Source organism: Mya arenaria, chromosome 12 (assembly GCF_026914265.1).
Source record: "Mya arenaria isolate MELC-2E11 chromosome 12, ASM2691426v1".
Lineage (NCBI taxonomy): Eukaryota > Metazoa > Mollusca > Bivalvia > Myida > Myidae > Mya > Mya arenaria.
The window spans coordinates 49,045,616-49,068,494 of record NC_069133.1 but is presented as its reverse complement, the minus strand read 5'-3'; the positions used below and the strand labels follow the sequence as shown (position 1 = coordinate 49,068,494).

Below are 22,879 nucleotides of genomic sequence, written 5' to 3'. Positions count from 1 at the left end.
GGCTCTGTAGCTATCTTCTGGGAGGTAATTTTAAGAAACAATGTGCATGTAAATGGTTACCCATCTAGAACGTCTGTCAGATAGCGGCACGGACCCTTCTGTGAACTATTACATGTCAGCTAGACATGGATGATGGGGTTGTTTCTCGCTGCCACTTCTTTGAACCAATCAATTTGTTATTTTTACTAGTAAAACATTATGTCTGTTAAGTTTGATAATAAGTCATATGTACCTTCAATGGATATTGAAAGAAAAATAATGAATTGGTAAAACCAGAGACTGACTTTAAGTAATTAAGTATCTGATCAATGGAACATAAAATTGCATATTTCTAAGACATGTAGAAAATATGTGTCTGTTTACATGAGTTTTAAGTTATAATTTGTTGGTTTATTATAACTGATGATCATTTTGTTGGTTCATTTTAACTGATAATCATTTAAGTGGTCTATTATAACTGATGATCATATTGTTTATCCATTATAACTGATGATCATATTGTTTATCCATTATAACTGATGATCTATTTGTTTATTTATTATTACTGATGATCATTTAATCATTATAACTGATGAACATTTTGTTTAATCATTATAACTGATGATAATTTTATCATTATAACTGATGATAATTTTATCATTATAACTGATGATCCTTGTTTCGTTTCAGGTAAGGCCCAGACAGGAACTATGGGTGAGTCAAATACACTTTTATTCACTTTATTTATATCTACAACCTACCTCCTCGGGTGATTGTTTGATTTCGTACATGTAGATAATATGTGAGTGCGTGTACAAATAGTGTGTCCTGAAGGTAGACATATTTCTGCAGGGCAGTCCAATGAATGATGATCAAACTCAAATTTGGGGTTTTCTACTAAAACTCAGTATTAGAGCTGCACTCTCACAGATTTGTTATTTTTTGTCTTGGAAAGGGCAAACTTTTGCGTAAATATCTCCAAACCAATGATTAAAGATAGCTGACAAAAACTCAGATCATAGATTTTCATATTTCAGTATATGTCATGCATTAAACATCAATTTTTGAACTTAAATATAAAAATCTGCGATCTGTTTTTTTGTCAGCAGTCTTATATAAATGGTTTCCATGGATTTTCGGAAAACTGGCTCGTTCCAAGACAAAACATAAAAAAACGTTCAATCTGTGAGAGTGCAGCTTTAAACCTCTTCATAGAACACTTTCTTCATGATATGGTAATACAATACGGCATGATTTTACTTCCTTTTAATTTGGCGGCTGTTTACATGCCTAAGCCGTATTAAAAGTATATCGCCTTTTGTCTTAATTAATTATATGCATTATTGGTATACTGATAGCATAACTGTTTGCCTTCTCTGTTCGTCACACATACGTTATATAAATTAAAGATGCATAGAACAATTCAGTGTTTGTAAATATCGTTATAATCAACATTTCATCGAACAAGACGACCATGTGACTTATACGTCTTTGGCTATTAAGAATATTTTAACGACTTTACTAAGACATGTACGGTACTAGAAACTGTGTCCAGTTTCATGAAAACTCTTTGACTAGAACAAAAAAGTCTACCAGAAATTACTGAATCTTATCAGCCAGTAAACACACGAAATAAACAATCAGAAAACCGAAAGCTTTTTGCTTAAGCCTGTAATCAGTGAAACTAGACGGAACAGTAAATATTAAGACAGCAAGAAGACCGCTTTCACGAACAATTTAAGACGAGGCAATAGTTTCCCACCGTAAATCATATAATCCAAATAAACAATATAAGTAACGATTTTACCAAATGTCGTTTCTTAGCTTGTTACGCAACTTGAGATTTTTTTGTGTGAAAATAATGGGTTCAATACAATCAAAGGGAAACAACTCGAATCTTATCTACGGGAAATCCATTACGTAGGTTAATCATCTTACTCACATCCGTACAATTGTATACGGTGCATTTCTATTTTTGTTTATATAAACCACCAGTTGTGGAGTGGTGTCATAATAATGTCAACAGTTTGATAATACTTTTTTGAAGAAGCAGTAGTGTAATTTAAAGCTGCACTTTCACAGATTGATCGTTTTGACATCTTTTTAAATTTTTGTCTTGGAACGAGCCAATTTTTGCGAAAATCAATGGAAACGGGTTATATAGGACTGCTGACAAAAAATTAGGTCGCAGATTGTTATGTTTAAGTTCAAAAATCGATGTTTTGTGCATTTTTCCTAAACCGTTAGTAATGCTTTAAGGCATAACACATTAATTTTCGAACAGAAATAAGTAAATCTGCGGTCTGATCTCTTGTCAGCAGTCTTATATCAGTGGTTTGCAGATATTTACGCAAAAAGTTGTCAAAACTGTAAATCTGTGAGAGCGAGCTTTTAGAGTTGTCATACATATTATGTTACTATTTAAACGGTTTCACTCAGTATGCAATAATGTGATATTGCTAAAGTCGTTCCCTGTGGTCACTTTTTTACATCATTCTTTAATCAAATTAAGAATCAGTCGAAACATAGTAATCATGCTATATTGTCTGTTTAGGAATGTAACGCATTAAGACCTACGTCAGGCAACTCAGTCGCTATCGGGAAATACAGCTTCTGATGTAGTCCCCCATCATAATAATGTACATCTTCAAGATATTGGAGAATTTGGAGTTTGTATTACGATCATTATTTTGACTGCAATATTTACAAGTTTCCATACGTACATTTGAGGGACAAAAGTCGTTTGAAAGCGCAACACTTAAAACGTTTAAAAATCATTATGTTTTTGTTAAATAGGTTTCGGTTGAGCAAGCATAATTTGTCTATTCGTTGCAACATGTGTAGATGTTATTAAGAGTTGAGCAAATTTTACGCAGGGATATTTTATCAGATTTCCAATCAAAAAGCGTTTACATTTATTTCCGAAAGATCTTAATACAAAATAAATATGTTTTTAAGTTAAATTTGTCAGAACTTCCCATTCAGCAATGTCTTAAGGTTTTGTGGGGATTGCAGTTATTTTAAGAAGTATATTTGCATTTTTTAATCAGGAAATGAATTAAATACACTATTTTTATTATTTAATTAAATTTCTTTCTAATTTGATGATATATCTACAAACTCGTCTACAGAATCTACAAGACGTTGTTGGTTGGGTAGTCTGGGACATTTTGACACAAAGATATAATGTCGACAGTTTTTTTTCCGAAAACATGTGAATGCTTCTTTATCCAAAATCTTATAGAAAACATCGTAAAATTTGGTCAACTCCTTAATACTCCAAAACATATCACAAAGACTGTATGTTTTGCTTCCGAAAAAATTCGGTTCGGAAAACTAAATAAAACATTATCTTTTGGCGTTTTAATGTTGGCCTTCCCCACTCACCTAAGCACTGTGGAAGTCTCTTATCAACAAATAAAGTATATTGGTGATACATCAATTGGAGTAAAAGTAAATGTGATCCCGCCTCATATATATTATATATATATATATATATATATATATATATATATATATATATATATATATATGAAGAAATTTCTTTTAGCAAATGTACGCACTTAAACAACATACAACAACACTGAATGCACAGTACATAACACGCTTTACTATGAACTTTTTAAAGAGCCATTGTGTTGGAAATAACACAGGATAAGACATGCATGCTAATGATACCGCTGGGATCGAAAATTGGTCCTGTGGTAAACGCCAACTATTACGAACGTTGGAAAATATTTATTTTTTATAATATTCAATTAGTTCTTTCATGAATGCAATATTAAATTTGTGTCTGTGTTTATAACGGTGCTCTATATATGCTTAAGTTAAACACACTTTCTGTTCTGTTCTGTTCTGATTTTATGCAACTAGACTATACATGTAGGTTTATTTTTTTTTCTCTACATTATTTTTCAAAACAAAACCACGGGTAATTGCATTGGAAGTTTAAGTCAACAAACAAAAGACTCATGTACATCTATTTCTACCATTTTAATATCGTACATCAGGAGAACTGCAACTAGAGGGGGGGGGGGGGAGGAAAGTTTTCCTGAGACAACCCTTTAACCACATCTGACTACCGGTTTTACGCGGCAATTTAAAATATATTTAACCTGCTATTTTATTTATAGGTCAATGTATTAGATAAGTTTTTTTGTCTAAGTATTTAAATGGTTAAAATAATTTCTTGCCTCATTTTCGAAAACTTCGATCGTAATGTATCATAGAACAATTATTCAACATTATAACTTTGATACTGGCTTGACTAATAAAACAACGGTTCTTATAGTGCCGGCTAAATAGTTTGTGATTAAATGAATAAAGACTAAGTTAATCTAACAATAATCTGCTAGTTTTAATTGTATATATTAATCGAGGCATCTTTGAAACGTTCAAACACAAGAATTAGATATCAACTGTTTAATTTAATTTTTAAATAAGATATCACAGAACTTCTTCTTCTTAAACCCAAACCTTTTTACATCCTATTGCTTTTGTAAGTATATATTCTGCTGCCCAAACCTACGAGACCCTGCCATTTACGGGACGTTTTGAAAATTATGAGATTGCTTTTGAGTCTAATGTATAAAGGTATTAGCATGGCCAGACCCAACAATTAAGTACCCAGATGTGTATAATGTATAAAGGTGTTAGCATGGCCGGACCCAACGATTAAGTACCCAGACGTGTATAATGTTTAAAGGTGTTAGCATGGCCGGACCCGACGATTAAGTACCCAGACGTGTATAATGTATAAAGGTGTTAGCATGGCCGGACCCGACGATTAAGTACCCAGACGTGTCTAATGTATAAAGGTGTTAGCATGGCCGGACCCGACGATTAAGTACCCAGACGTGTCTAATGTATAAAGGTGTTAGCATGGCCGGACCCGACGATTAAGTACCCAGACGTGTATAATGTATAAAGGTGTTAGCATGGCCGGACCCGACGATTAAGTACCCAGACGTGTCTAATGTATAAAGGTGTTAGCATGGCCGGACCCAACGATTAAGTACCCAGACGAGTCTAATGTATAAAGGTGTTAGCATGGCCGGACCCAACGATTTAGTACCCAGACGAGTCTAATGTATAAAGGTGTTAGCATTGCCGCACCCAACGATTAAGTACCCAGACGTGTATAATGTATAAAGGTGTTAGCATGGCCAGACCCAACGATTAAGACCCCAGACGTGTATAATGTATAAAGGTGTTAGCATGGCCGGACCCGACAATTAAGTACCCAGACGAGTATAATGTATAAAGGTGTTAGCATGGCCGGACCCAACTATTAAGTACCCAGACGTGTATAATGTATAAAGGTGTTAGCATGGTCGGACCCAACGATTAAGTACCCAGACGAGTCTAATGTATAAAGGTGTTAGCATGGCCGGACCCAACAATTAAGTACCCAGACGAGTATAATGCATAAAGGTGTTAGCATGGCCGGACCCAACAATTAAGTACCCAGACGAGTATAATGTATAAAGGTGTTAGCATGGCCGGACCCAACTATTAAGTACCCAGACGTGTATAATGTATAAAGGTGTTAGCATGGTCGGACCCAACGATTAAGTACCCAGACGAGTCTAATGTATAAAGGTGTTAGCATGGCCGGACCCAACGATTAAGTACCCAGACGAGTCTAATGTATAAAAGTGTTAGCATGGCCGGACCCAACGATTAAGTACCCAGACGAGTCTAATGTATAAAGGTGTTAGCATGGCCTGACCCAAAGATTAAGTACCCAGACGAGTCTAATGTATAAAGGTATTAGCATGGTCGGACCCAACAATTAAGTACCCAGACGAGTATAATGTATAAAGGTGTTAGCATGGCCGGACCCAACGATTAAGTACCCAGACGAGTCTAATGTATAAAAGTGTTAGCATGGCCGGACCCAACGATTAAGTACCCAGACGAGTCTAATGTATAAAGGTGTTAGCATGGCCTGACCCAAAGATTAAGTTCCCAGACGAGTCTAATGCATAAAGGTATTAGCATGGTCGGACCCAACAATTAAGTACCCAGACGAGTATAATGTATAAAGGTGTTAGCATGGCCGGACCCAACGATTAAGTACCCAGACGAGTCTAATGTATAAAAGTGTTAGCATGGCCGGACCCAACGATTAAGTACCCAGACGAGTCTAATGTATAAAGGTATTAGCATGGTCGGACCCAACAATTAAGTACCCAGACGAGTATAATGTATAAAGGTGTTAGCATGGCCTGACCCAAAGATTAAGTACCCAGACGAGTCTAATGTATAAAGGTATTAGCATGGTCGGACCCAACAATTAAGTACCCAGACGAGTATAATGTATAAAGGTGTTAGCATGGTCGGACCCAAAGATTAAGTACCCAGACGAGTATAATGTATAAAGGTATTAGCATGGTCGGACCCAACAATTAAGTACCCAGACGTGTATAATGTATAAAGGTGTTAGCGTGGCCGGACCCAACTATTAAGTACCCAGACGTGTATAATGTATAAAGGTGTTAGCATGGCCGGACCCAACTATTAAGTACCCAGACGTGTATAATGTATAAAGGTGTTAGCATGGCCGGACCCGACGATTAAGTACCCAGACGTGTCTAATGTATAAAGGTGTTAGCATGGCCGGACCCAACGATTAAGTACCCAGACGAGTCTAATGTATAAAGGTGTTAGCATGGCCGGACCCAACGATTAAGTACCCAGACGAGTCTAATGTATAAAAGTGTTAGCATGGCCGGACCCAACGATTAAGTACCCAGACGAGTCTAATGTATAAAGGTGTTAGCATGGCCTGACCCAAAGATTAAGTTCCCAGACGAGTCTAATGCATAAAGGTATTAGCATGGTCGGACCCAACAATTAAGTACCCAGACGAGTATAATGTATAAAGGTGTTAGCATGGCCGGACCCAACGATTAAGTACCCAGACGAGTCTAATGTATAAAAGTGTTAGCATGGCCGGACCCAACGATTAAGTACCCAGACGAGTCTAATGTATAAAGGTATTAGCATGGTCGGACCCAACAATTAAGTACCCAGACGAGTATAATGTATAAAGGTGTTAGCATGGCCTGACCCAAAGATTAAGTACCCAGACGAGTCTAATGTATAAAGGTATTAGCATGGTCGGACCCAACAATTAAGTACCCAGACGAGTATAATGTATAAAGGTGTTAGCATGGTCGGACCCAAAGATTAAGTACCCAGACGAGTATAATGTATAAAGGTATTAGCATGGTCGGACCCAACAATTAAGTACCCAGACGTGTATAATGTATAAAGGTGTTAGCATGGCCGGACCCAACGATTAAGTACCCAGACGAGTATAATGTATAAAGGTGTTAGCATGGCCGGACCCAACAATTAAGTACCCAGACGTGTCTAATGTATAAAGGTGTTAGCATGGCCGGACCCAACAATTAAGTACCCAGACGTGTATAATGTATAAAGGTGTTAGCATGGCCGGACCCAACTATTAAGTACCCAGACGAGTATAATGTATAAAGGTGTTAGCGTGGGTGTAAGCCAAACAATTTAGTACCAAGACGGGTAAAATCTATAAAAGTGCTAATGTGGACAGAATGTATGTTGTAATTGTTGCATATTCATTGAACGGGCGTGTTGCATAAAATATATTTGAGAGCTATTTTTTCTGTGAACTAATGCGTCTCATCTATTTAGTACAATTGACATTGGGCCGTTTCCTTACCTTCTTTAACTTATTTCTTATTTTCGTTAATTGATGAACCAGGCAGTCTATATAAAATTTAGAACTGATAACTAAATTAAATGATTTCGTGAATAATTTATGGAACCCATAACTACCGAATTTGTATGTTTCATTTATTATTGTTAAGAGAACTTAAATACGGCCACCCTATGATTTTGGTTGTTGTCCTTTATAATTTGTGTTTTGGGTCAGTTTTCATAGAACATCTTAACTAAACCGTTTCAACTTAAATCGAATTCCTAAACATTTCGTTGTCTAATTTTAAACAAAATAAAACGAACCTTTTTTGTCAAAAACAGATTTTATTTATATTTAATATGAAATATTTATTATAAATATCAGTAATCATATCATTTGACAAGTTGGTACTTAACTTAGAAAATTGCCGAATTTAGGAAATAAGTTTTATGAATACCGGTCCTGGATCAAGAAATACAGCTTGAAACAAACGAAAATGTTGAGTATCTGAACACCGGAAGAGAATGAAATTAATAATGGATTATACATTTTGTCTACGGAGCACCTCGCTACAACAAACGAATTCCTCAATATCGCAATGCAGTTGGGGTATTTCACTCTAACAAGTCATTATTAAATTCGCAAACACGCTTTTCGTGGTAATCAAACACATGTGATCAGGTCTGGAATGAATATAAAATTTTATTTTCTTAACGAGTTGTGTAATTACATAAGATCAGACGAAGAAGCAGAACATCTCTTAATATTACAATGAACATCAACATCGACTGATAAATCCGTTTGAAATGATTCGAAGCTGTGTTCGTTTGCTTGACGCTGTATTTTGCATGTGTACGCTCTGATGTTGTTTTAAGTAATAATGATGTGTAAATAGTGTGCATATAATATATTGCTTAATATTACAAACTTGATGACAAATCTTTGTGTTGGCCTTTTGTTGCGAATATGGTTGACACTTTACATCCAGCTAAACAGTCTTGAATTTGGTAATCCTGCTGAAGTGACAACTTTCATCGCGTCTTATCTGGACTGATTCGCGATTTTCTGGTTATAGAGTCAAGCCCGTTCTCAACGTAAAACGTATCCTTAGTTTATAGCTTATGTCATTTTATATAGTACATCTGCTAATAAAAGTGAAAAAGTCTGGTTATATCAATGGACTTTTTTTCAATTTTATGTTTATATACCGTAAATATTTTTATTCCATTAACAATAGGTTGTGTTGTTGTTAAACATAATTTCTAGACAAGCCCTAAATGGACCTTTTTGCAATCAAGGCTTACTCGCCAACTTTATTAAATATCACAAATATGAGCGTTGCATCGATTGTCTTCATCTGTATATACGTCGTATATTGTGTGGCATTTTAATCTTATCTCAAAAAAGTCTCATTAAAATAGAATGTTCTTGTTGCCATGGATTCACCGTAAGATCAAAAGCGTAATAACCAGTAGAGATCAGTCTGTATTGCATATAAAAGACATCAGTGTACTATAAAATATGTGTTACTGTTAGGAATATAGGGTAACTGCTTTGTTGATAGGAGTTACTGTATATTTTATATCTGAAACAATAATGTGTATCATTTTCATAACATATTGAATTGCAACCCATGCCTGTTTTTAATGAAACGTGACATTGTTATTCGCAGAGAGTGATAACGCATATATTCTAAACAGAAATGAAATGCACTTTGCAGCCGAATCGTTATTTCAGAATATGTTGAACGGTATCATGTGTTAACTCATTTACAAATACGAAATGGATGTAATGTTAAGATATTTTAATAGATTGTGCATGAAAGTTGTGGATAAATATGTGTTCGATATAGGTAAGTAAACCACTGCGTCGTAAGTTTTGTGCCATTTTTTTTGTCCCTCGATACCACAATACTCGTGTGAAAAACTACAGAAACAAGCTCAGTAGCAAAAAGTTTAAACATAAACCCGGTTTAATGGCACTTGGTAAACGCCAAAGACATTGAACACAAAATAAAAAAATAAAAAAACACACAAACAAGAAACATGGAAACACAGCACAAAACTCCACAAACACCACAGTGCATTTATACTATATATAAAAAAAGACTAGGTATGTTTATTAAGGATTGTTAGGTACCGCCTTGGCACGGCCAGTAAAATGTAAATTTAATGTAAATTTTATATAATTATATGTAAAATGTAAATTTTGATAAAACAATCATTTACGATTTCTTCTTGTGTAAGCGTAGTAATGATGGAGGCTACGTAAATGTTATAGTAACATGCGTACCATTAATATATTTTAAACACTATATAAGAAACATGATATCCCGCCGGAAATCTGATACGACTGAGTCTCCTGTGTAAACTGTAAGCGCTTCAACTCATACAATTAAATTTTAAGTACAATTTACAGCACGCTTTTCGATGAATTGATTTAAGAGCTTTTCATGAACCAAATTAAGTATAGTAGTAGATACATCCAAATGCAATAGCAGTGAACGAAAAAAGTGATTGGTTCTTCTGCAGATGCAAGCTTATTGCTACTTTAACCACTTATAGCTTTCAAAAGCACTATATCATAGAACGAGACTATAGCTATAGGCTTTATTGCAAACGTTTCTGTAATTCGGACACTAGAGTACTATTTAATACTTGGATAGGAATACATCTTTCATTTTTTAATATCAATTAGCCAATCAATCTAAACGTCATTAACAAAATTATACTAATTTTCACTTAACATGGGTTATTATGTTTATTAAGATACCTCGTTTAAAGTCAGAACGCTGCACATGAAGAATGATAAATTTTAAATATACAGAAGTTAATCCACATGAAAAATCATTTTTCATATAGAGATAGTTTTGATTCAAATGAATATAAGCCTATAAGAATCTATGAGCACTCTTCTTTTTTAAATTGTATATCATATACGAAGGATGTTTGAAGCGTTCAAACTTTTAAACTTACTAAGTTAGGTATCAACTGTTTACATCACAATTTCAAAGAGATATCAAAGCAATTGTTTTCCACAAAACCAAACCGCTCTACAGCCATTTACGTTTGTGATTATATTTTTTTTGCTGCCGATACCTACGTAACCCTACAATGTGCGGTGCATTTTGTAAATCATTATTTGGGAAAAAGGGCCTGTATTTACCTTTCCAATATCATATCGTTCCATATTTAGTACAATTAAATGAAGAGAGCGGCATTATTTGTTTGATGTTTGTAAATGCACATCTGGAAGTTCCCCGTACATTTAATTTTGTCATTGATGTGTTGCATAACTGTCATTTAGAGCCAAATGTGTATTTTGTTTTCTAATGTATAATTTTGGCATATCATTATCGCATTCAATTGATTCTGAGTTCAATAGTATCATTTTATTTAGATGTTTTCCAAACCGATTAACTTTTGGCCTAAACTAGTGTGAAGTGACAAAGGTATTACCATAACAATAGTGAATGTGAATAGTATTGACCTAAGCCAATGCTGGCATGACCGAGAAAGTTACTTTTTATTTGACTCGCTTATTAATGATCGCCCTACTCTTTCATCTTGATCGCGAATATCTAGAGCTACAATACTTTATATAGGAAAATCAAAAGCAATCACCTGGGTGATATAAAAGTATTGACCTACGAGGACTTTAATTGAATAATACCGGAACGTGAATTGTTAAGAAACTATAATTCAAGAAATGTCCCGATTTCTGAAAATATATAAACAAGAAAGCCGTAGATGCCATACATAAATATTCAAATGTAAGGCGGTAGTGTAATTGGTAGCTTCAAACAATGGGAAGATAGGTGACAAGATATCATCGAAAACAGAATTGTTTGGACTTTGCAGTAAAACCTCGCATGTAGTGCTATATGTTTTGCTCTTTATTATGAATACATAAAAATCCAGTCATTACAATATCTTTTGTACCAGTATATTTTCAATTGCATGTATTATGATCGTACAATAGATATTTGAATAGCTCTTGGCTTTGGAAAATAGCGGAGAATCACGCGACCGTGTAGGTATGCTCCATGTTTCACCAGTGCTATGAGATTGGAAAAACTTGTTAAGCTGAATGCTATGAGAGTAGTCTCGAAAACTGAAAATAGTAGATCATGTTATGATAGAGTAAAAAAGCCAATGATCGACTTATGCAAGCTACAAACAATAATCGCAATGGAGTTACGTCAATTATCGCCGACTAATTTGACTGTAGGAACTGTTGATGGTTTATGATCAATGAAGAACGGAGTTCCATTGACGGCTTCGTAATTAAACAAGAGTTGAAACATTGTCGTATTTAGTCTGTGAGTGTCAAGGGTTGCGTAAATCAGGATTCAAAAGCTTTCTTATAGGAGATGTGTTTGAGGAGAATGATTTAGTATTAAGGAACATTCCGTTGAAGAAGTATAATGAGTTTGAACATGAAATGCAGAAAGAGGGCTGATAAAGGCTTGTAATATAATTTACACTTTTAATGGATTAATAATTAATATGTTTTACTCGAGCATAAGCTCAGTTGACCGAACTGACGATTCACGGGAAGTAGAAACCCCTGGCCTCTTTGGTCGACTTCAAGCGAGGTGTGTGAAGTGTTCCTTTATAGACTGGATAATACTATGTTTTTGCTCCAAAGGTAAGTGTGTTTGACTGTATGTTCAAATACGAGTTTCAATCAAACAAATTTCTATTACATCCATCTGGGTATGTAAATATGTAGAACATAAATTAAACCTGTTGCCATTCAGATATGTAAGTACTGTCCTTAAGGAAAATTCAGATTATATATATAATTATGATTGTTTCTACAAGTATGATCATCGCCGTAAGTGTTCTGGTACACAAACAAAGAATAAGACAACTACAACCTGTTCTTTCATCAAGCATTCTGCAAATAAAATAGTCGATAGTAAAGTGTTTAAACATATGTTGCCGCCTACCCGTGGTTTAACAAAGCTAATTAGTTTCTTGTATTGAAATATATACATGCAACTTTATCTACTTGTGAATGTAGATATGGTTAATTCGCTTGTAAGCCTGAATTTACCTCAAGGTATCACGTATAATGTTAGAGTGGCCGGAAGCTTAACAATTAGAATCCAGACGGGTATAATTCATAAAGGTGTTAGCATGACCGGAAGCTTAACTATTATGTACCCAGTATAATATAAGTATTATGTATATATATGTTAACAGGGCTAGAAGCCCAGCAATTTAATAGCAAGACGAGTATAATGTAATCAGGTGTTAGCGTGACCAGAAGGCAAACCGTTTAGTATTTTTTACGGGTTTAATTTATGAAGTTGTTAGCACGGCCGGAAGCCCGTCAATATTGTACCAAGACGGATATAATGTATAAAGGTGTTAGCGTGGCCGGAAGCCAAACAGTTTAGCACTGGATTAATGAATAAAGGTGTTAGCATGGTCGGAATATATGTAAGGTGCTGTAGTTGTTTCATATTTATGAACAGAACAGAACAGATTTTAATGGAACGTGCTTGTTGCAAAAATATATATTTCAGAGTTATTTTTTCTGTGAACTAATGAATCTCATCTATTGACAATATAGTGGAATTGACGTTGTGCATTTTCCTTACATATTTTAACGTATTTATTATTTTCGTTGATTGATGAACCAGGCTGGCTACATATCATGTTGTACGGATAACTACTGCTTTCTTGAATGCTGTATGGAGTCCATAGCTATCAAAATCGTTTGTGTTATTTATTACTGCTAAGAAACTAAAACACGGCCACCCTATGATTTTGTTACTGTCCTCTATAATTTGTGTTTCTGGTTCAGTATTCATATAACGTTTTAATTAAATCACTTGTTTCATCTAAAGTCAAATGCCTTAAATTTTCTTAGTCTAATTTTTTACAAACACACGAACCTTTTTAACCAAAAAAACTATATTACATATATTTACTGTGAATATATTAGATATCAGGTATTATATCATTTGATCAGTGGGATACTTAACTAAGGAAATTGACTTAAGTTAGGAAATGACTTAAGATGTTTTATGAATACCGGTCCTGGATCAAGAAATATATCACACAACAAGCGAAAATGTTGAGTATCTGAACACCGGAAGAGAATGAAAATAATAATGGTTTATACATATTGTCTACGGAGCACCTCGGTACAACAAACGGATTCCTCATTATCTCTTAACGCAGTCGTTGTATATTGTTTTTTTCTCACCCTCTTTGAAATCATCATTAAATACGTAAACACGTTTTTCGTGGTAATTAAACACATGCGAGCAGGTCTGGATTGAATGTGAAGTTTTATTTTCTTAACGAGTTGAGTAATTACTCAAGATCAGATTAAAAAACAGAAAATCTCTTAATATTACAATGACCATCAATATAGACTGATAAATCTGTTTGAAATATTTTGCACAATATCATGTGTAAATATTGTTCCTTTTTTATCTAAGAAATAATGCAGGCGTTGTGGAATGAGCTTTTGCTTTTCATGTGTTCATTCAAAAACTACATCATTATATTACTATGTGAAACAACCTTGACGACAAGGGTGTGTGATGGCCTTTTCTTGCGCATATCGTTGACACTCTACATCCAGCTAAACAGTCCTGAATATGGCAGTCCTGCTGAAGTGACAACTTTTATCGCATCTTCTATGGACTGATTCGCGGTTTTCTGGTTATAGAGTCAGGCCCGTTTTTAAGGTAAAACGTATCGTTATTTTATGGCTTAAGTCATTTTATTTAGTACATCTGTTTATTAAAATCCAATATATTTTAAGTTATATTCATGCACCTTCTTTTTCAATGTAATGCCTATATAACCAGACCTAGTGAAGCACTTCAATGATTTTATTGAATGAATTGACTAATAACACAAAATAACGATTGAGGATCATTTTTAATGTAGTACCAATCGTCATACATGATATGGATATACAATGTTTCGGTGTATTCATTTAGATAATAGATTTATTTGGTCACAAGCGAAATAACTTTGCATCATAAGATTCATATATGGCATGGATTATTTTCCAGACCACACAGAGCCCTGCATCGAATTGTTTAGCAAGGGTTTAGTCCTTTGTATTGTCAATTGAACCTAAATATGTATTGGCTCATTAACTTTCATCCAATAAGTACGGTTAACCAATCAAATCACTAACCTGAATACAACATGTGGTGAAAGTACCAATACTTGTGTAACATTGGCGGATGTTGTCGACGGTTTTGATGTAACAAAAATGGACTGTAGCGTGTTGCCTTTGCCTAGGACAAAAAGCAATTATCACCAGTCTTCTTTGAGTATGAATACCCTTTAAACCAACTGATTAGCAAAGGTAGGCTTTAAAAGCTCAACGTCCAATTAAAACATGTTGACAATAGTTGTTCACGGGATTATGTCTAGCTGAAAGTAACAAACAATATATATTACATATACACTGTAATGGTTCGATATAACATGCGTCCGTATTTTTTTTTCTATAAAAAATAAGTTATGTTGTTGTTGTTGAACATAATTTGTAGACAACCCTTGAAAGGACGTTTTCGCCCTCATGGCTTACTCGTCAACTTTATTAAATATCACAGATATAAGCAATGCATCGATTGCCTTTATCTTTATATGCGTCGTACAATGTGTGGCATTTTAATCTTATTTAACAAAAGGTCTCGTTAAATTAGAATGATCTTGTTGCCATGGATTCACCATTAGATCTAAAACGTAATAGCCAGTAGGGATCAGTCTGTATTGCATTAAGAAGGCATCTGCAGTATGAAATATGTGTTACTGTTACGAATATTGGGTAGTCGCTTTGTTGATATGAGTTACTAGATACTTTATATTTAAAACAATAGTGCATATTTTTTTCATAACGTTTCAATTGGAATCCTTGTCTGTTTTGAAGGAAAATATGGCATTGGTATTCACAGAGAATGATAACGCATTTATTCCAAACTGAAATGAAATGCACTTTGCAACGGAATAGTTATTCCAGAATCTGATAAACGGCAACATGTGTTAACTAATTTACAAATAAGAAATGGATGTAATTTTAAGATATTTCGATAGATGGTGCATGAAAGTTGTGGATAAATATGTGTTCTTTATAGGTAAGTAAACCACTTCGTCGTAAGGTTTGTGTAAGCGTAGTAATGATGAAGGCTAAGTAAATGATATTGTAACACGCGTACACATTAATATATTTTAATAAGTATATAAGAAACATGATTTCCCGCCGGAAATCTGATACGACGGAGTTTTCTTTGTAAACTGTACGCGCTTCAAAGCATACAGCTAATTTTATGTACAATACACAGCAAGCTTTTCCCTGAATTGATTAAAGATTCTTACATGAACCAAATTGAATATAATAGATACATCTTAATGCAACAGCAGGGAGCGAAAGAAGTGATTGGGTCTTCTGCAGACGCCAGCTAATAGCAACTTTAACCATTAATAGCTTTCAAAAGCTCTATGTATTGATATCATAAAACTAGACCATAGGTGAAGGTTTTATTGCATACGTCTCTGTAATTTGACTACTAGGCAATTATTAAATACTGAGTATGGAATAAATGTTTCAGTGTCTACTATCATTAAGCCAATTCTCTAAAACGTCATTATCAAAATAAAAAATGGGTTATTATGATAATTAAGATAGGTTTCGTTTAAAGTCAGAACGCTGCAAATAATGAATAATTGGTACATGTTAAATATACAGTTGTTAATTCACATGCAAAACATTTGTCATATAGAGTTTGTTTTTGTTCAAATGCATATAAGCCTATGACAATCTATCAGCAATCTACTTATTGAATTGTATACGATAAACGAAGGATCATTGAAGCGTTCAAACACACGCTTTCAAACTATTATTAAATATCAACGGTTTACATCACAATTTCAATGAGATATCACAGCACTTGTTCTTCACAAAATCAAACGATTTTACAGCTTTTTACCTTTGTTTTATATAGTTTGCTTCCAATACCTACACGACCCTGCAATGTACGGGGCATTTTGAAAATTATTGTTTGGAAAAAAATGTATTTGCGATTCCAATATCATTTTTTTACAAATTTGGTAAAACTAAATGAAGAGAGCGGCTTTAATAAAAGTACAATAAATCTTATCATAACTTGTTGCCTAACCGTAATTTTGAGCCAAATGTGCATTTTATTTTCAAATTAATGATAATGGCATATTTGTATAGCATTCAATTGATTCTGAGTGTAATAGTATCATGTTGATTGTGATTGTTGAGGTATAATCATAACAATAGTGAAGGTCACTTAAAGTATTGCAGTGGGTCAATGCTGGCATGGCCGAGAAAATGTTCTATGAGATGGAAAATAGTCGTTTAGCTGAACGCTATGAGAGTGGTCACAAAAGTGAACATAACAGATCATGTTTTGATTAAGTAAAACAGCCAATGATCGACCGGTGCAAGCTACAAACAATTATCGCAATGGAGTTAAGTCACTTATCGCCGACTAATTTGACTCTAGGAACTGTTGATTAACATTGACGGCTTCGTAATTAAACAAGAGTTGAAACATTGTCGTATTTAGTCTGTGAGTCTCAAGGGTTGTGTAAAACAGGATTCAAAAGCTTTCTTATAGGAGATGTGTTTTGGGGAGAATGATTTAGTAATAAGGAACATTCCCTTGAAGAAGTATAATGAGTTTGAACACGAACTGCAGAAAGAGGGCTGCTTAATGCTTGTAATATAATTTACACATTTAATGGATAAATATTTAATATGTTTTACTCGAGCATAAGCTCAGTTGACCAAACTGACGATTCACGGGAAGTAGAAACCCCTGGCCTCTTTGGTCGACTTCAAGCGAGGTGTGTGAACTGTTCCTTTCTAGACTGGATAGTACTATGTTTTTGTTCCAAAGGTAAGCGTGTTTGAATGTATGTTCATAAACAAGTGCCAATCAAACAAATTACTATGACGTCCATCTGGATATGTAAATATGTAAAACATAACTTAAACCTGTTGCCATTCCATTATGTAAATAGTATCCTTAAGGAAAATTCAGACTAGATATATAACTATGATTGTTTCTACAAGTATGATCATACTCGTAAGGGTTCTGGTTCACACAAAAAGAATAAGACAACTAAAACCTGTTCTATTATCAAGCATTCTGCAAATAAAATAGTCGATAGTAAAGTGTTTAGACATATGTTGCCACCTACCCGTGGTTTAACAAATCTCATTAGTTTCCTGTATTGATATATATACATGCAACTTTACCTTCTTGTGAATGTATAATGCACTTGCTAGCCTGACGTTACCTCAAGGTATCACGTATATTGTTTCCGTGGTCGGAAGTCCAACAGTAAAAACCCAGACGGGTATAATGTATAAAGGAGTTAGCAGGACCGGAAGGATAACGATTTAGTACCCAGACGTTTGTAGTGTAAAACGGGGTGAGCATGGTCGGAAGTCCAACAGTTAAGTAACAAGACATGTATAATGTCTAAAGGTGTAAGTAGGGCTAGAAACCCAACAACTCAAAACCAAGACGAGTATATTGTATACAGGTGTTAGCCTGGCCGGAAGGCAAACAGTTTAGTATTTAGACGGGTATAATGTATAGAGTTGTTAGCATGGCCGGAAGCACGACACAAAGTACCTAGACGAGAATAATGTATATAGGTGTGCATTGTCGGAAGCCCAACAATTAAGTACCTAGACGGGTTTATTATAAATACTAGTTAGCACTATAACACAAAAGGTTGGTTAATAAATACAAATAATACAGAAACAAAACATATTTAGACATACACTTGTAACTAAAGGATAGTATTTTAAGCAATTTTGTTATCTCATTAGCTTTGTTTATATCAGTACACAAACGATTTAACACCTATCTTTTATTTGATAAAATGAACTCAATCAATTTTCACATACTCGGGTTACTAGTGTTATACTTGCTTATGTCACGTTTCCAAATGTCTTTAAAACATTTATTGTATACAGGTGTTTGCATAGTCGGAAGCCCAACAATCAAGTACCAGAACGGCTTTAATGTATAAAGGTGTTAGCGTGGCCGGAAGCCAATCAGTTTAGTACCAAGACGGGAATAACGTATAAAGGTGTTAATGTGGTCGGGATGTATGTAGGGTGTAGTAAATGTTTCATATTCTTGGAACGGGCGTGTTTCATAAAATATATTTTATAATAAGTTATTTTTTCTGTGAACTTATACATCTCATCTAATTAGTATATAATTAAGTAAAGTTGGGCCTTTTTTACATTCTTTAACATATTTTTTTTTTCGTTAAATGATGAACCAGGCAGGCTTTATATCAGGATAACTTTTTCTTTTATGAATGTTTTATGGTACCCATAACGACCAAGTTTGATTTGTAACTTTCATTTTTTATTAGCTTGATAACTTAAAACTGGCATCCTTTAATGTTGTCGTCTTACAAAATTTGTGTTTTTCGGCTGATAAAAAGACCAACCTTTTTACCAAAGAAAAGTATATAACATACAATTAACGTGAAAAAAAAACAACAGTTAAGATATCATTCCGTTATAATATCATATGACAAGTGAGATTATTAACTTTGGAAATTGACATACGTTAAAAAATGACTGAAGATGTTTTAAGAATACCGGCCCTGGTTCAAGAAATATATCACACAATAAGCGAAAATGTTGAGAATCTGAACACCAGAAGAAAATGAAAATAATAATGGATTGTACATTTAGTCGACGGAGCACTTCAGTACAACAAATGGGTTCCTAATTATCTCAACGCAGTTGTTGTATATTGTTTTTTTCTTTCTCTTACAGGTCATCATTAAATACGTAAACACGCTTTACGTGGTAAATAAACACATGCGAGCAGGTCTGGAATAAATATGAAATTTTATTTTCTTAACGGGTTGTGTAATAACGTCAGGTCAGAATTAGTAATAAAAAATCTCTAAATAAATCAATTAAAGTGTTCAAAAGGATTGAACAAAATTGACTGATAAATCGTTATGTTTGAAATAATTCGGCGTTGAGTTGATGTATTTTGCTTGAAGCTGTATTATGCATGTGTACGTTATGATGCTGTTTTAAATATAAACGTTCTGCATTCAAATAAAGGAACTAATGCAGACGTTGTTGAATGAGATTCTGCTTTTCATCTGTTCATTCAAAAACATAATAATATTACTTAATTAAACAAACTAGACTACAAGGGTTTGTGTTGTTCGTTTGTTGCGCAATCCTGCTGAAGTGACAATTGTCATCACCTCTTCTCTGGACTGATTCGCAATTTTATGGTTAAAGAGTCAGGCCCGTTTTCGAAGTAAAACGTTTCATTAGCATATGCTTTAGGTCATTTTATTTCGACATCTGCTAAATCAAATCAAATATGTCTAGTTATATGCATTCACTTTCTTTTTCAATGTTATGCTGATACACCCAGCCCTAGCGAAGCACTTTAATTATTTTATTGAATGAATTAACTAATGACACAAAATAACGAATGAGGATCCATTTTAAATGTAAGACCAATTGTCTAATAGGAGATGGGTATACAATGATTCGATGTATTCATTTAGATAAAAGATTCATCTGGTCGGAAGCGATAGAACTTTGCATAATGAAAAGATTCATATTTGGCATAGATTATTCTACAGACTACACAGAGCCCTGCACCGAATTGTTAAAAAAGGGTTTAGTCTTTTGTATTGTCAAAGTGAACCTATATATGTATTGGCTCATCAACTTTGATCCAATAATTACGGCAAACCAATCAAATCACTAACCTATATAAAACATGTGGTCAAAGTACCAGTACTTGTATAAAATTGGCGGATGTTGTCGACGGTTTTGATGTAACAAAAAATGGACTGTAACGTGTTGCGCTTGGCTAGGACAAAAAGCAAGTAGCATGAGTCTTCTTTGAGTATGAATACTTTCTTTGTAACCATCTGATTAGCAACGGTAGGCTTTGACAACACAATGTCACATACAAATATGTTGACAATCTTTGTTCACGGTCTTTATGTCTAACTGAATGGTACAAACAAGGTATGTTACATACACACTGGAATTGTTCGATATGACATGCGTCAGTGAATATTTTATTCTATAAAAATAAGCTATGTTGTTGTTAAAAATAATTTGTTGACAACCCCTAAAAGGTTGTATTTGCTCTCATGGCTTACTTGTCAAATTTATTAGATATCACAAATATGAGTGGTGCATCGATTGCCTTCATCTTTATATACGTCGTAGAATGTGTGGCATTTTAATCTTATTTAACAACAGGTCTCATTAAATTAGAATGATCTTGTTGCCATGGATTCAGCATAAGATCAAAAGCGTAATAAACAGTAGAGATCAGTCTGTATTGCATTCAAAAGACATCAGTGTACTATAAAATATGTGTTATGGTTACGAATATAGGGTTCCTGCTTTCCTGATATGAGTTACTAGATATTTTATATTTAAAACAATAGCGCATTTCAGTTTCATAACATATTGAATTGCAATCCATTCCTGTTTTTGAGAAATAAGAGACATTGTTATTCACAGAGAGGGATAACACATATATTCCAAATTGAGATGAAATGCATTTTGCAACGGAATTATTATTTCAGAATCTGATGAATGGCATCATGTGTTAGCTCATTTACAAATAAGAAATGGAAGTAATTTTAAGATATTTTAATAGATGGTGCATGAAAGTTGTGGATAAATATGTGTTCGTTATAGGTAAGTAAACCACTTCGTCGTACGTTTTGTGCCAATGAATATAATTTGTCCCTCGATACCACAAAACAATCATGCACGATCTCCTCTTGTGTAAGCGTAGTAATGCCAAAGGCTAGTTGAACAATATTGTTACACTCGTACCTATTTATATATTTGAATTAATTTATAAGAAACATGATATCCCGCCGGAAATCTGATACGATGGAGTTTCTTTTGTAAACTGTACGCGCTTCTAAAATACAGCTTAAATACATGTATTGTGCACAGTAAGCTGTTTCATGAATTGATTAAAGAGCTTTACATGCACCAAATATAATATAAGAGATACATCTTAATGCAACAACAGGGAACGAAATAAGTGATTGGTTCTTCTGCAGACGCCGGCTAATAGTTACTTTTACCACTAATAGCTTTCAAAAGCACTATGTCTTGATATCATAGAACTAGAAAATAGGTGTAGGCTTTATTGCAAACGTCTCTGTAATTCGAATCTTAGACAATTATTAAATACTGTTAAGGAATGCATGTTTCAGTGTGTACTATCATTTAGTCAATTTCTTTTAAAAGTTACTTTACAAAATGAAAAATGGTTATTATGAATATGAAGATAGCTTTCATTTTATGTTAGAACGATGCTGAGTAAAATAATACAAAACATAAACCAAAACTAGTGTACCAAACTTAATCCAGCTATAGTTGGGACATGGAAACAGGTCAAACAACCGGATCAAACTTGTGCATACTTGATAATTCAATAGGGGTGCACTTCGTTGAACAACTTCAAAGCACAGGTATTATACAATGATAACATATTGAGCAAGTGAGATTGTATTCGAATAGATTTAAAGCAAAGAACCCACTCGTGTTAATGCCATTCAGTTGTTGTCTGCAATGAAGTTAATTGAGGTTTAAAGCCTCTCTTAAAGAAAGCTTTTATGTTGAAGACGGAAACCACAGGTCGTCATAACATATCTGGCAACCTGATCACAACGTGATGACAACGTGTAGAACAAAACGCAAAATTAAAATAAGAGTTTCATAGTATACTGCAAATTTTATCAAACATACTGCACGGAGAAGTGGTTTGTCCACATTATCTAGGCAAAATATACCGCCTTTTTCGAGAAATGTCTCCCTCAATGAATATATAGATATATATAAAGAAGAGAACAGTATTTTCATATTCCGATCATTAAATGTCAGCAAATGCATTATTTAAACGATAATCGCAATTTAGTTGCGTCAAAAGGTTCATAATAATTATACAATAGAAATGTTTGATGGCTTATGATATATCTCTAACGGATCTCCATTGACAGCCTCGTAATTAAACAAGAGTAAAATATTGTCTTATTTTGTCTGCGAATCTCAGGGGTTGCGTAAACAAGATTCAAATGCTTCCTTAAAGAGATGTTGTTTGGTGAAAAAGAGTTTGTTAATTGTACACATTATGTTGAGGACGTGCAA

The 22,879-nt window shown here is 34.1% G+C and overlaps 1 protein-coding gene across 10 annotated transcripts in view; it reads left to right on the top strand.

Moving 5' to 3' along the window:
• The window catches only part of LOC128211003 (Kv channel-interacting protein 4-like), a 422,182-nt gene that overhangs the window by 316,214 nt on the left and 83,089 nt on the right, over positions 1 to 22,879 (top strand). For 9 of the 10 annotated variants that reach the window (XM_052915372.1, XM_052915369.1, XM_052915371.1 and 6 more), the window contains one exon: positions 670 to 693. In XM_052915372.1, the coding sequence (XP_052771332.1) occupies positions 670 to 693 (24 nt within the window). Of the gene's footprint in view, positions 1 to 669; positions 694 to 12,159; positions 12,317 to 22,879 lie in introns of those variants that run through there. The other variant, XM_052915373.1, reaches the window with a different exon arrangement.